The following is a 15,462-nucleotide window of genomic DNA, read 5'->3' as shown; positions in this document are numbered from 1 at the left end:
ATTTACTTTTGCAGTGCAGTCAGTGCTTCGGGCAGCTTCCAGGTTGAAGGAGACCAGGTTGCTCAGAGCTCCATCCAGCCTGGCCTTGAACGCTTCCAGGGATGGGGCATCCACAGCTTCGCTGGGCAACCTGTGCCAGTGCCTCCCCACCTTCACAGCTTGGAACGTTTTCCTAACATCTAATCTGAACTTATCCTCTTTCAGTTTGAAGCCATTCCCCCTTGTTCTGTCACTCCAGGCCCTTGTGAATAGTCCTTCTCCATCTTTCTTGTAGGCTCCCTTCAGGTACTGGAAGGCCACAGTTAGGTCACCCCTAAGCCTTCTGTTCTCCAGGCTGAGCAACACCAAATCTCTCAGCCTTTCCTCAAGGAAAGCTGCTCCATCCCTCTGATCATCTGCGTGGCTTCTTCTGGCCTCACTCCAACAGCTCCATGTCCTTCCTGTGCTAGATCCCAGATCTGCATGCAGCCCTGCAGGTGGGGTCACGCCAGAGGGGGGGCACAGGGGCAGAATCCCCTCCCTCCCCTGCTGCCCACAGGGCTTTGGATGCAGCCCAGAACCAGGTTGCCTTCTGGGCTGCCAGAGCACATTGCCACGTCACGTCCAGCCTCTCATACACCAGCACCCCCAAGTCCTTAAATAATTTTTGTTCATGTTCTTCAGGAGTCACATTACTGTGTATTCCTTCAATACTGTTTCATTAGCTACACAGATGTAGGGCACCAACCTGCATGACCTCCTTGACCCAAGGAGGGTCAATATCAGGATTGATGGAAGTATGATAGACAGGAAGGAGAACTGAGAAATACTAGAAGTTTGAAAGTGAAAGGATGGGTCCAATGGGATCTTCCAAAGTGGAAGCAGCAGTTTTCTAAGTGAAATGTAAGTGGACACTAATAATATTTTGAGATGGAAGTGGTTTGAGCAAATTAACCTGATGAGAAGGAAGTGTTATAAAACTATTAAGTCAACCATATGTAAAAATAAATATATTCTGTGACAAAATATGCAAAGGCCTAATTAGGATTCTCAGTCTGAAGTAACGCTCCCAATTAGTGTTTAACTGGCACCTCTATCTTAATTTTCATATACAAGGGCAGAGTGAGACAAAGCAGCCGCTCAGACCCTCTGGCCTGGCCTGGCCTTGACATTCCCAGCCTCTGGCTGCCAGGCAACAGCTCTGTGACATCGCAGCCGGTGCCAGCACCTGGCACGGAGCCCGTGGGCACAGCTCAGCTCGGGGTCAGGCCCAGCAGCTCCCGGGGCAGCTGTGCCATGCTCTGCCCGGGGCCCTCCCTGCTCCTGGGGCTCTGCGCGGCCTCGCTGCTCCCCAGCACGCCCAGAGCTCTCAGCCTTGCCCCCAGCAGCGCGGCCCGGCTGCCCGTGCCGGCCCAGGGAGCGCAGCTGCCGCGCCCTGGCACGGGCAGTGCCAGCCTGGGGCCCCTGCAGCGGCACTGCTGCACCCTGCTGGCCCTGGCCCTGCTGCTGGCCGCGCTCGGCCTCGGCTGCAGCCTGCGGAGAAAAGCCCGGAGGCAGCGGAGAGAGGTGAGGGATGGGCACCGGGCAGCTGGGATGGTGCCAGGGCAGCTGCAGCTGTAGGGTGAGGAGCAGTGCCAGCCCCTGGGCAGGCGAAAGCCTGGGCAGGCACCAAGGCTCCTCTGCCTCTTCCCCAGCCCCGTGCCCGAGCCCAGAAGCAGAGGTTGGGCTCAGCCCGCTCCCTCCCAGGAGGAAACAAGGACAGGCTGAGCCCCCAGAGCAAGACAGAACTTTCCTGACATCCTCCCCACCCAGCCTGCAGCCGGGGGCAGCCCAGCCAGGCCCCAGGAGAGCCCAAGGGGGCCCAGCCCCTGCAGCCCCTCTGCCCCCATCATCGTGCTCCCTGCCCCGTGTCTCCCAGGAGAAGAGCTGGACACGCTCAGCCTGGCCAAGGACCTGCTGCCTGGCTGAGCGCTCCCCCCTCCATGAGGAGCCCATCGGCCGCCAGAAGGAGAACTCCGCCTCCATCAAGGGCTTCCTGAGGCACCTGCGGCAGCGCTGCCTGCGGGGGGACGCGCTCCAGAGGGGAAGGAGCAACCACGTGTGGAAGGACTTGGACGAGGAGGCAGCGCTTTTCTCTGACTGAGAAACCAACACCTGCTAGGAACATGGAGCGATATACTGCAACGTTACTCATACAGATTTCATTGTTATTAAAATGGTTTATTTAGAAAGACACCCTTTATTAGAAATGAATGAGTTCATTGTCAGAGAGTACCATAGAAATTTTATTTTCAAAAATTGTAGTTTGGCTGAAGCAGGTGATTTTCTGACAGCTTGTTTGCAGAGAGTGAATGATATTGTTCACTGTTGCAAGAGCCAGTGTAATATAGTTAATATTACAAGCTACATACTGGGCTTACTCCTAGGAAAAAAAAACTGAGGAGTTAAAATCTACTTCATCTAGAGGGGTCAGGATAAGCTTTTGTATAATATATATCCTTCCACTTCTCATGTGCAACTTGAGCAAGAGGTTAAGTGAATTCTGCAAACAGAACAGCCTTGTCTTGATGTAATAAAAGCTTTAGAGTTTCGACTTCAAAAGGCTGAGCTTTTCAAAAGAGAATTTGAGGTGTCAGCTAAAATAAATTTACAATATAAGTAAATCTGTAAGGACATCTGGACTCATTTCATGGTTCTACAAAGAAGAGGAGCAACAGGCTGGAAGTGTGGAGGCACTTTGGGAACAGTGGACAGCATGGACTGGGATAATGAAGTGTCTCACACACACACAGCTAGTTCCCAGGACTGATGACAGTGACCATCAGAGAAGGTGTCATGGACATGGGATTCATGTACAGCTGTCCTTGATCCTGGGAAGGCAGCTTCAGTAAACAACATGTTCTCTACACCACCTCTGCAACAAAGTGGACAGAAATGAATAAAAACTCTCTAGCAGAACACAGTAGTTTAATGGTCATTGAAGCAGAATGATGTAAAATATCTGATTGCTGTGAGAATTTCCTAACAAGTCTATTATGAAATATAAGTATTTTTAATCAATGAGGTGAGTTTTGAGCAGCTGTCAGAAGTCACATGTGTAGCTATATATATCAATATGTGTATATTGTATATTGTATTATATAGTGCATACTGTGTTACATATATATGTAGTGATATAATACATATGTATATTGCAGATTAATATATGTATATTGCATATTGCATGATATATATCTACACTGATATAGAGATGTATTGCATATTGGATGATATATCAATATCTGTATATTGATAAACTGTATATGCATATTGATAGCAATATGTGTCTTGATATTATAGATGGATTTGTAGCATATTTATATATTTGTATATTAATATGATATATATATCATACATATATTGCATAATGTATGATGTATATCTACATTCTATGTTGATCTATAGATGTATTTCATATTGGATGATATATATGTATATTGATAAACTATATCTGCATATGGATAGAAATATGTATATTGATATATGGGTATGTAGCATGTTTTATATTTGTATATTTGTATGATATATATATCATACATATATTGCATATTGTATGATTTATAGATAATATATATATGATATATATATTGCATAGATATAGAGATACATTACATATTCTATGACATGTATATTGATTATATATCGATACGATATATGCGCACGTTGATATTATATATACATATATATGCACACATATATATACACACATACATACATACATACATATATATATACACAGATATATATGTATATACACACACACACACATATATATATGTATATATTGCCCTGGGGCTCACGGTAACAATACCGGAGGCTACTATCCCCGCCCTGAGACACAGATGGCCTCTGTGGGGCCGCGCTGCTTTGCCCGGAGCCGTGCCTGGCACCGATCGCACAGCGGCACCGGAGCGGGAGAGCTGTCCCGGCCCGGGACCCGCCATGCCCGCCCCGGGCAACGCCATTGGCCCTGCGGGACGCCAATCAACAGCGCCGCCACTTCCGGCCGCGGGGCGCGGCCCGGCCAATGGGCGCGGGCCGGGGGCGGGACGCCTCACGCTCACCGAGGCAACGGGCGGTCGAGCGGGCGGTCCCGGATGGCGGCGGTGCAGGGTGAGTGCGGCGCCGCCGCGGGGCTGCCCCGGCCCGCCTCTCCCGCCTCCCCCGGTACGGCCTCTGTGCCTGCGGGGCTGCGCGGGCCGGGAGCGGGCCTGGGCCGGGCCGCGCGTCCGCCGGTGGGGCTGCCCGCGTGACGTCACGGTCCCGCGTGACGTCACGGGCTGGGCGGCGGGAGCGGGATCGGGCTGGAGGCGCGGGAGGGGAGGATGCCCCGACCCGACCCCACCGGACCCTCGCGCGTGTCTGTGTTCTCCCAGCGCCCGTGCCGCAGTCCGAGTGCCTTCTGCAGTGCGCTCGGGGCTCTTGGGGTCAAATGGTTTCGGTTGCTGTTCTCCAGCAGTCACGCTGTTGTGTGTTCTCCCACCGATCCTGGCGCTGCACGGATGGGGAGCAGGAAATGGTAGCAGGGACGGATGGAGTCAAGAGTGATGGAAGTATGACAGCCCAGGACGGAGAGCTGATAAATCCTAGAGGAGGCTTGAAAGGGAAAAGTTGGGTCCAGTGGGAGCTTAACACGTGGAAGCAGCGGGTTTGTGAATGGAATGTGAAAGGAGTTGAAGATTGAGATCCCAGTTTGAGATGGGCGGTGTTGGAGAAAATTGAGTTGGTGTGGAGGAAGTGTTACAAACGGAAGCAAACGAGAGAGACGGGTTGTCTGCATGTTCTCTGTAGAAATAAACACATCCTTAGACCCAGCTCTGTGCAAAGGCCTAGTGAGGATTTTCAGCCTGCAGCTATACTGTTAGCAAGTCTTCAAGTGATATTTCCATCTTAATTTTAAAAAGCTATTTTGTCGTCATTATTGCTTTCCCTACTACCACGCTATTTCTTCCATTCCTGGAGAGTTTAAATTCCTTACTTGCTCCTCTTTCTCTTTACTGAAGTCTGTGCTGTGCCCTTGTTGTAGGAGTGACTTTCTGTAGGGTGTAGCAAAGAGGACCAATGGTTGCTGGAGCCATCTTTACTATTATTGATAAAAAGGAAGTAAATGCAGTGATGAGTGCTTTAATCTTAGCTCTGAAATTTTTTCAAGTGACAATTACAATTGGATGCAATCCATAAACACTTTCTGTGGACCCTATGTATTATAGTAGCCTTTCATTTTTTGTCAGGACATATATAATTATAACATTAAGTTAATATTTAATTTTGAAAAGTAAATTTATAATTGTATGCAGATTACTAGGTATGTTTAGTATTTGGGAAGAAATTATGGTGAATAACTTCCTCCAGAGCTGTGCTGATTTTTCTTATCAAAGGAATAGTTATGGCAAACCAGCTGGTTTGTTCTGTGGCAGTGCTGAATCTTGGTAAACATCATTTACATTGTTTGGGCCATTTAAATGGGGTGGTATTTAATTGCTGGAGTCAGCCATATAGCATTTCAAGAGTTAGTGGTTTAAGTCTTATGCATTAAACATCTCATTTTCCCACTTCTGGTCACCTTCCAGTGTTCCTGGGTTACAAAGTCCTTTTTGAGATGGTAGGAGTGATAGATGTTACATTGGAATATAGAGGTGGAGAGTCAGAGAATGGTTTGGATTGGAAGGGACCTTAAAATTAATCTAGTTCTTAATATATAAGCTATCTTAATATATTAGAGAGGTTTTCTCCATTAACATTACATGCTTTTCGCTTTCTTAAGTAATTCAGTGTGTGGAATACCTCTGTTTTATCTTCTGAAGTAGACAAATGTTTTTGTGTCAGGATTAATATGTAGTAAGCTGTGGATAAGAGCAGCAGTAAATACAGGCAGTTTGTTTGGCAACTCCTGATAAATACATCATTCTGCACTGTTGTTTTTGTTTCACATACTAGACAATACTGACAATATTTCCATTAGCTTTCTATAAACATTAATTTCCTTAGCATCTGAAGGGTAACCATCAAAACCAATAGTTACTAAATTATTTGAGCTTGACTTTAGCATGTTGAGGTTTACTAGTAATCATGGTAGCTCTCTTTACCCAGATAAACATTATTTGACTGTTTTAGGCTGGGTTTTGTTCTAGAAATAATTTGTCATTAAATAAAAGTTAATCTATTTTTTCTTTTCCTGCTGCAAATTAATGGGGAATTATAAGGAGATGGGATGAAACAATATAGAAGACTAGGAGTTCATTATAGGATCTTAAACAGGTGTTCCCTGCATAGAAAGGCAAAGGTGTTTTAAAAGGTTAGTCATGTGCCAGTTAGATGTGATGGCTGGAGAAATTAGTTGTATTGTTGGAAAACAGGCCACCATGGAAAGCAAAACTTATATTAACAGTTCCTTCCAGTGTCTGGCAAGATCATTACGTTCAAGTTATGTTGGAGTGAAAAGGCTGCTTTCAGCTTGCAGCATGAACTTTGATTATTTCAGGTCTCATTAATTCTAGGGAAGAGGCAGAACTTGGAAACCCTGCTTTGGAGAGGTGTGTTCCCCTTGGTTCAAACTTCTCTCCCAAAAATTCTTTGGGATTTGGTTCTTTGTGTGAAATTCATCTCTTGAAGTCAGTGTCTAACATATATATCTGATCTGGTTTTAGGATGATTTCTCTCCAGAGTTTATTTTTGAATGGAAGTGTGCTCCTTCCCAGTAGAAGATGGTGATCCCAATGTGTGACCATGGAGAAGGGGATAAGTTCAGTAGAAGTGTTACCTTCCAAATCATCTCAGGTTACAGCTGTAAAAGTGGTGGTCAAAGAGCCCGAAACAAAGCAAACCCAAAGAGGGAAACGAGTGGGATTTGTGCTTGTCCATGCAGGTAAGGTGTGGAAGCAGAACAGCTGCAATGGAAATAATGAATAGTTTGGTATCAAACTAGATAGCAACAAAAATTTTATAGTGGCTCTGGACTACTAGTGTGCTAATAAAGTGACATTAACTGTATGTTCAAATCTCAGAATGAGGAGTTTGATTGGAGGTTGCGCTGGAAACTCTTAATCAAAATGTAGCTCTTTGGTTGTTCTGGATGGTGTTTTTGTTCTCCTTGACAAAGAAAACCCCTAAATGTAAATGATTATAAAATGTGGTATTCTGTACTTGTCTGCTAAGCTTGGCAAACCTACAAAATGAGGGAGATATTTCAGTCTGTTTCTTTACCTATGGAAAGATCAAATACAGTCCTTTCACTGCTGATGGTTCCTTGTCAAGCTTGTCCATGAGGACAGTCCAGCTAAGACCTTCTGAAATCTGCTAGGGCTGTTTGTTGCAGAAATCTTTTTACCCTTCTGACATTTCTTCTGAGTCTGTTTTTCTGATCTTGTTCATATTTAAGTGAGTTACTCTTTTTTCTTTCCACATGTAATGAAGGACTTCTCTACTCAGATCTAATACAGAAATTATGTGTTTTGTGTGTCTTGCTCATAAATTATTTTTTCATAGATTCTTTATTAAATACTATGAATCATGAAGTAAACAATGCTTATATCTGGGTGTATATTTGTTTTGAGCATCTGTATGAGTACATGAGGTAAAATGGAGCAAAGTGGCCTGGTCATGCCTAAAATATTTGAAAAGCCAACATGTTACTTGCTTTATAAAATCATTAAGGTCAAAAAACCAGCTCCAAACCTTAAACAATTTATTCTGGATTGATGTTTGATGACCCTGGTATTCTATTTTAAGGGCAAATGAAATTGCTCAAGATAGTGTCATTTACTGGGTCACTTTGGTATTGGTGTTAAAGCTTATTTTATTAGAGTTCCTCAAAACTAATATTTCTAGAGGTGAGCAGAGGGAAGTTGAGATAAATGCAAGCATGTTTTTAAGTGCAAAACCTGGTAAAACGGAAGTAGATTTTAAATATATGCTCCACTCTTGTTTTTCTGAATCTGTATTTAGTGGAATGGTGGCATTAATAAACTTTTCAGCTATGCAAGTAGGGGCAGTGGCTTCAAAGTAGGGCAGAATGGTTCAATACAATGGGATAGATACAAAAGCTGAGAATAAGAAAAAGGTGAAAAATCTGAATGATCTTCATTTGAAGGAACTCCTTTTTCTAAGTCAAGAGTAACAAGCTCTAAAAACATAGCATAAACATGAGAAAATGAGCAGAATTGTGGAAAAAAGAAAATCAAGAGTTTGACTTAAAAATGAGGGTTTTGCCCAATAATGGACAGTAAAGAAAAAAGCTGTGCTGGAAATCCTCCAAGAATGAGTGAAACTGGAATCTCTTGGAAAGTTTTTATAGGAAAAGATTGATGCTGATATTTATACCTGCATGCTTCTGGATATATGATCTGTATCCTGTATTTTACTGAGTGTGTTTGATTCTGTGTTGGGAATGCATAAAGTTGTCAATCACTGATAGAAAAAGGAAATGCCAGTGTAATCCAGAATAAGGAACACTATATCTGCCTGTGTCTTAAATCTCTATGTGAAGTACAGGCTGGAGTTTGCCAGCTACTATAATAGATTTTCCTGTTGTTTCAATTGCAGGTGCAGGTTATCATTCTGAATCCAAAGCTAAAGAGTACAAGCATGTGTGCAAAAGAGCCTGCCAGAAGGTATGTGTAACCAGCTCTGCTGTCCTGTACTGGGGACACAGGAAATATCTGCACTTAGCTGCTTGGGCTCTGTGTGTTTATTGAGGGAAATGAGGGAAAACAGAGCAGAAACAGTTAAGATGATACAGAGCAGGACAGTGAGTGGCCATGAGATGCAGCAACATTCTCTTCAGTGCTGGCAAATAGCAGACACCAAATGAACAGTGGGAGAGCAAGAGAAGGTCACAGTGGTACCTTCAAGGAGTATTCCTACAGCTTTCTGTTTTCTGGAGCTAAGTATGGTGTCTGTATATTGATTTCTTCCATGTCCACTCTGGAGTTTAAATAAACTCTAGCATCCAGTTTGCTCTGTGAATGTAGGAGTTTCTATAATTATTTTATTCTTGATAGCTCTTACCCTCTTAATAGGAAGGGAGGTAGAAACAGGAAAAACAACAAAAAAATCAAATTTGGAAACAGAGAAATGGCAAGACTTTCATTTCCATTGAAATTAATATGTTTTCATCTCTTCCAAGAACTTTGCTTTGGAACTGGCAAGTCTTGTCTTTTAAGTATTGAATGAGTAGCTGGAAGACCTCTCTCTAAAATTGTTAATGTCGTTTTCTTTCTCCAGGGAGAAGGAGCTTGGGAGCTTGGCAGGATTTTTAGAGGAGCCTCAGAGTTGGTCTCTGATAATTATCACTTTGTGTTACAGTTTGTTGCTCAATCCTAATACCAATCTAATTTTGTAATGAGAGGCCTCACAAATCATCCAAACTTAGCACTGGCTTTTTTAGCCTTGGTGAAAGTCATTTTGCAGCTAGTTATGTGAGATCTGCTGTTGCATTGAAGTCCAATTTGAGATTCTGTGTAGCTACTCTTGAGCTCAGTAGCCAACATCAATAACTTCTGTGAAGAACAAACAATTTCAGGTTTGTCTTGCAGCCAGAGTTGTTTTCTGGGGTTCCCTGAGAAAGCTTGACTGTAAGGTCTTGTTCAGTATGAATCTAATAAATACTATTAGGCTCTACAATTTCACTGTTGTATATAATTTGAAGGTAACATTATTTTACATGATTTGTGTTGGCTTTAAATGAGTTTGTGAAGTTCTCTTCAATTTTATGGTAATTGCTATATGTGGTACTAGAAATTTTTGTTGAGTCTTGGAAGGAAAAATTGAAACTTGTTGACTGAAACATTTGGTGTTTGAGGATATAAAGTATAAAAAGTTATTTTGACAGAAATTTGACTATGCAGAAATCTGCTACTAAATGCAGTGTCACAATGTCATAGCAGTAAAATCATATCTTCAGATCTGCCCTCATATGGGTCATACTGACTTTTTCCAGTGCCTCTTGTTCTTACACCCTCTTATATTTTAAACTAATTTGGTGAAGATTTTATTTTATACAGGAATAGGAAAATGTAGGCCTCAGTCACTGAATAATAGAATTTCCTAATCAGCTAAAACTTGTGTTTTCCAGGCAATTGAAAAGCTACAGGCTGGTGCTCTTGCAACAGATGCAGTGACTGCAGCACTTATAGAATTAGAGGTACGAATTTCTGACTTGTAGTAAGTACACCTCTTGGGTAAATCTTGCCAAAACTTTCTGTAGGGGGATATTAAATGGGCAATCTCAGTGGAATTTTGTTTTTGTGGTACACTAATTTTATCTTTGCTTTTCCACTGTATTTTGGTGTAAATGTGTTTAAGTACTTTATAAAAATGCAAACTGAATAAAAGTTTCCTAGTTGGTGCAATTTGGTTGTCATTTTAGGTATGCCTTATCAGATAGTCTTTAACCTTTAAGAATAAATGCAGTGATTAAAGACTTATTGAACACTTTGTAAGGAACTTAATTTCTGGCTTGCTGAGTACAGACAGGTTGTTCTGGCTCTGCTTCTTGGAGAGGGAAAATATATCCTACTGGGTGTGATTATTATGACAAAATATATGCAGAGGAATGGGCCAGTAATGTTTTTATTTCAAAACAGTACTTGTTAATTAAGGTAGAACATCTTGATGAGCAGCTGCTGGTGAGGTTTTTGGAAAAGTGTCTTTAGAGTGATGAGATTTTTATAGCATCTGCCACAGTGAAGGTCCCCATGAAATAATGTAGAAGCGAGTAAAGCTAAATATTTCTGGGTGGTAAATGAAGCAGTTTGGTCATTATCCCAGATCCACTAATCACTCATGACAGTGATGATGGAAACAGGTATTCTTCTTCTCCTGTAAGTAGTAATTGCTTTTTCCCCTCCAACTTTATTAGTAAAAAAAAAAAAGGAAAGCAAGGTAAGTGTTGTGCTGTAAAAATAATTTCCTGCACTTGGAATTTATGGTAGTATTCCAAGAGGATTAGCAGTGGATTTTCTTATCCAGATGTTGGGAAAGTGTTCATTAATGTACGTGGTGGGGCTGGCGTAAGGCAGGCAGTCAGTGCATACTTCAGTGTGTGTTAGACATGCTGACTGGGAGCCAAGGCTTCAGTCACACTGTGAACTTGGCAAGTGCCTTGGCTTTCAGCCCTCCTGTGGGTCTCCCTGAGCTGTTCAAATATGCTTTCATGTGCTATCTTACACATTAGAGTATAGCTCACAGAAAGCAACAAGCATCTCTCTAATGGGATTATTTACCATGCACTTCCCTAAGCACATTGAGGCTGCTCTCACTCCATGAGACTGGTTTGTGTGTCAGCTCCCTCCTCAGCGGAAAACAAAAATAAAAATCTACTTTGGGTTGTGATTTTTATTGTGTTCCTGAGCTACAGAGAAAAACATACTTTGAGAAGCTTAACCGAACAGTTGCAGATCTCTTTGCAGCTGTGTCTGGACTAAATAGTCTGTATGTTTTTGTTATCCCCAAGAGACTTTTCTTTTTCTTTAGTAGATTTGAATACTCAGAAGTAGCTTCTGTAGAACAAGTTATGTCTTATAGTAGAGGTGGCCTTTGAGCCATAGTAAAATCTATGTATTGTATAAGTGGCCTTGCCCCAATCCTAGTTGTTCTAAATGGGCTGCAGCTGTGATGGCCTTAACTGGGCAGCAGCTGTGGCTAATGAAGATAACTGGGGTAAAAGGGGGTGGGTTGGCTAGTCAAGGTGAGCCTTGGAGGAGCCCTGATGAACTAGCAGGAGCAGCACTGCTGTGAAGAGCTGCTTGTGAGAAAACCATCCAGAAGGTATGGGACTCTAGAAATATGATAACAAGTGGTGACCCCGATGTGATAGAAGATAGGACAGCCAAGGGCTGTGGCAGCCTGAGAGCTGGGGCTCTAGAAATGTAACAAAAACAATGGAGGATAGGACAGCTGAGAGCTGTAGAAGAGCATGGCCTTTGAGTTGAGGAGCTGTGACAGCCAGGAGCTTTGAGAATATGGCCTTTGAGCAAGGAGCTGTGTGTGTTGTAAATGGCCTTTGAGTTATGGGAAAATGTATGTATTGTAATATGAGTTGTAAATGGCCTTTGAGTCATAAGCAAAATATATGTGTTGTGTTGGGGAAATACAGGTGGCCTTTGAGTCACAGTGAAAGGTATGTATTGTAGAATATGTAAATATGTCTATGTAAAATCTGTTCTTGTAAGTAAACGAAAAGGGGGAAATATAGTAGAGGTGGCCTTTGAGCCATAGTAAAATCTATGTATTGTATAAGTGGCCTTGCCCCAATCCTAGTTGTTCTAAATGGGCTGCAGCTGTGATGGCCTTAATTGGGCAGCAGCTGTGGCTGATGAAGATAACTGGGATAAAAGGGGGTGGGCTGGCTGGTCAGGGAGAGCCTTGGAGGAGCCCTGATGAAGAAGCAGGAACAACACTGCTGGGAAGAGATGCTCATGAGAATACTACCTAGAAGGTATGGGACTCTAGCAGTATAATAACAACAATGTCTCTAAGATGAAAAAGTTTTTTCCAATTACTCCAATCAGAAACCTTTTTCTCCTTATCTGTCTTGCTACTACTGTGCTGATGCCTGCCATCATTCCCCTTTCTGGTTTGGCAATTGTCTTAGGTAGTATTTTTATGTGTTCTGTTGCACAAAACCTTTTTTTTCCTTTTTCCTGTTTTTAATATAAAATGTTATTTTGCTCAGGTTGTAGTGCAGTCAATGTAATTAATGTAATTAAGTTAATGCAATTATTTGCTTTCATTTATTCATTAAGTGGTTTCTATAATCTCTTAGTTGAAGGTTCTGTCTGTTACTGGAAGTACTGAGTTTGGGATTTGGCCTTCTTGTAGTTTAAAGTAGTTATACAGTTACATTGTGGGAAAGTCAAATTTATACCCAAACCAGAAAACAATGTGGTTTGCAGTTTTTTGAATCTGGTATTAGAAACTCTCAAGTGTCAAACTGTCAGCTTCCAAAATATGGAACAGTTTGTGTCTGCTCATACCTCGTTCTGCGCACTACCTTCTGACATCTCTCTCATTGCTGGAGCTGTGTTTTCTGCTTTGGTACTGGTAGTTTTTCTGTTGCTCTGTGGAAAACAAACTGCATGTGGCAAGTTGACAAAGCAATCAGAATAGTTTTTCTCATTACTTGCATGATTTTATGAGTAAAAATATAGGTTTGTGTTGATGGTGTCTCTAGTGAGCTGTCACTCCCTTTTGTTTAAGGTTTAGCATGAACATTGTGTTTTAGCATTTGAAGTTGGCAAATAAATAACAAAAATCTTTGTGAAACTGTTTGTGTTCTTGTCTCCCTGTAACACAACTGAAGATACAGAACAACAGAATATTGTATTAAATGATAACAGATTTCATTGTAAAGTATACTGACCGTAACTTCTTGATATTTTGGGTTCTGTAGGAATCATTGCCATGAGTTTATCTGAAATATTTAATCACTTTTACTGTTCTCTCAGACTTTTAATGCTGTATTCCAAACATTTGTAATCTTTGCAAGGCACAAATCTTTTCATGGAAATCTCACAAAAGATTAATTTTTTCCTCAGTTCTGCTCAATTACAGAACTCCTGTTCAGAGGATTGCAGCTCATCCAAAAGGCATCACTTCAAAGAGTAGTTGAGGCACAAGAGTTGCTCTTGATCTTTTATGAGCAAGCTGACAGTTTGCTTGTGGTATGCTGTCTGTGTTTTATTTTTCCAGGCTCTAAGTGCAGAAAGAATATCCTTTCTTTGTTGGACTGTGCAACTCTCAAGTGAAATGCTGTTCTGTGAATACAATAATAATGGTAGTATTAACTAGAGGAAAAGGTGGATTTCTTTTGCAAAGGAACAAGACTGACACAGAATATATTGGTAAAACAGCTGTGCTGGTCTTCATATGCATCAGCTATATTTGATAAGGTCATTAAGGCAGGTATGTTTTGTAGTTTGAGAACTCTGGTATTGCAGAGAAACAAGTGCATGTGTTACCTCTGTCAGCCTTTGGTAATTAAATGCTCTGGACAAGGTATTTCATAAGACTCATTATTTGCTCTGTTTACTTTCACAGAGACATTATTGCAGTACTGTTAGTTTTTGCACTCTTGCTATCAGCCACCATGTGATGCCTGGATGTTTCTTGAAACACGATGAAATTATTAAACAGGTTTTTTTTGTTGGGTGAGGAGACCCCATACAACCCACTTAAAACGTGCTGTTGTCAGCAAAACCACATGTTGATTTGCATTTTTGTGTGGCTGTGAGAAAATTAGCAATTTCAAGCTTTTCTTTGACTAAAGAGCACTTAATGAAATCTACTGATCAGGTGCTAGGAATACACAGTGGATGTAAAGAATGATGAAGATTTCAAATTGTTTCTAAGTTTAGTGTAATCCTTTACTAATATGTATGTAGATTACTTGTTTCTTTATCTGACTTTAGTAGAACATTCTTTATGAACATCATTTGAATTGGGAGTCAATATGATTGATGGGGAAGCAGATGTCACATTTTGGGTTCCAATCTCCTTGCTACTGAAGTTGCTCAGTTTATTTTGCATGTTGTTATTGTGGATCCACGCAAAGAATGTTTTGGACCTATTACACTCAAGCAGTGTGCTTCTATGGTTGTCAGCAAAGTTTTGTAGTGAAAGAGCCTTTTTCTTGAAGAATTGTTTTATGTTTTTTTTTTTATTATTATTTTCCTAGTAGTTAGGACTTTTGAATATACAGTCTTAGTCCCAAGGATTTCTCTTTCAAGGAGAAGCATCCTTGTTGTATTAAGGCAGTCACCATAGATGAACTTCTAATGGGTAATGAACTGGAAGTTGTTAATTCCAATTAAAAGCATGACTAAGATGCTTTGCTGCAGAGTGAGCAACAGTAATTTGTGACAGAAGTGTTGTCTAACAACATTTTTGCTCATGTAATTGAAAGGGATGTGACTCATTCTCATAGATTATTGATTGTCATGAAATTCTCACGGAAAAATAACTTCTAAAATTACAGTCTGTGGAAAGAAGTGCCTGTAGACTTTGTGTTTGTTTTAGAAGTTGCAAATAAGCCATGGCCAAAACTGTATCAAAGATGGATGGAATGTTCTTTCATGTTCATTGAAAACCAAGCATTTTAACTGTTTGTCTAGATGTGTTACAGAGCTGAGTAACATCTTCAAGCATTTCAACTTTGACCACAGCTAGAAATTTCAGCATGCCTGTATTTTCTGCCAGAACATTTATAAATACATTTTGAAGTAAAAAGGATTCTGTAAATAAAAATGATGCCCTCAGAAGCTTGAGAGTTTTTGCAAGATGGGTAACTTGGGAAAACAAAACTCTTATTTCACGTCTTAAAGCTTTCTTACCTCTTTTGCTACAGGTTTGCATGGTAAGTTAGAGACACTTTGTGGAGTCCTTGCCATGAAGTCTAGTGTTTTGCACGTGACTGAAGAGTTACATTTTGTTAAAATGCTTTGAATA

General features: G+C 41.4%; 1 protein-coding gene across 3 annotated transcripts in view; it reads left to right on the top strand.

Annotated features, from left to right (window-relative positions):
• Window positions 1–4,061: 4,061 nt before the first annotated feature.
• TASP1 (taspase 1) overlaps window positions 4,062–15,462 on the top strand; it is a 79,422-nt gene continuing 68,021 nt past the window's right edge. The window contains exons 1-4 of one of the 3 annotated variants that reach the window (XM_063152538.1): window positions 4,062–4,131; window positions 6,666–6,883; window positions 8,560–8,627; window positions 10,091–10,159. In XM_063152538.1, the coding sequence (XP_063008608.1) occupies window positions 6,745–6,883; window positions 8,560–8,627; window positions 10,091–10,159 (276 nt within the window). In that variant the 5' untranslated portion in view covers window positions 4,062–4,131; window positions 6,666–6,744. Of the gene's footprint in view, window positions 4,132–4,451; window positions 4,572–6,665; window positions 6,884–8,559; window positions 8,628–10,090; window positions 10,160–15,462 lie in introns of those variants that run through there. The other 2 variants (XM_063152539.1, XM_063152537.1) reach the window with 2 other exon arrangements.

The sequence above is a fragment of the Melospiza melodia genome, chromosome 3, assembly GCF_035770615.1.
Source record: "Melospiza melodia melodia isolate bMelMel2 chromosome 3, bMelMel2.pri, whole genome shotgun sequence".
Taxonomy (NCBI): Eukaryota; Metazoa; Chordata; class Aves; order Passeriformes; family Passerellidae; genus Melospiza; species Melospiza melodia.
This window is presented reverse-complemented; position numbering and strand designations above follow the sequence as displayed.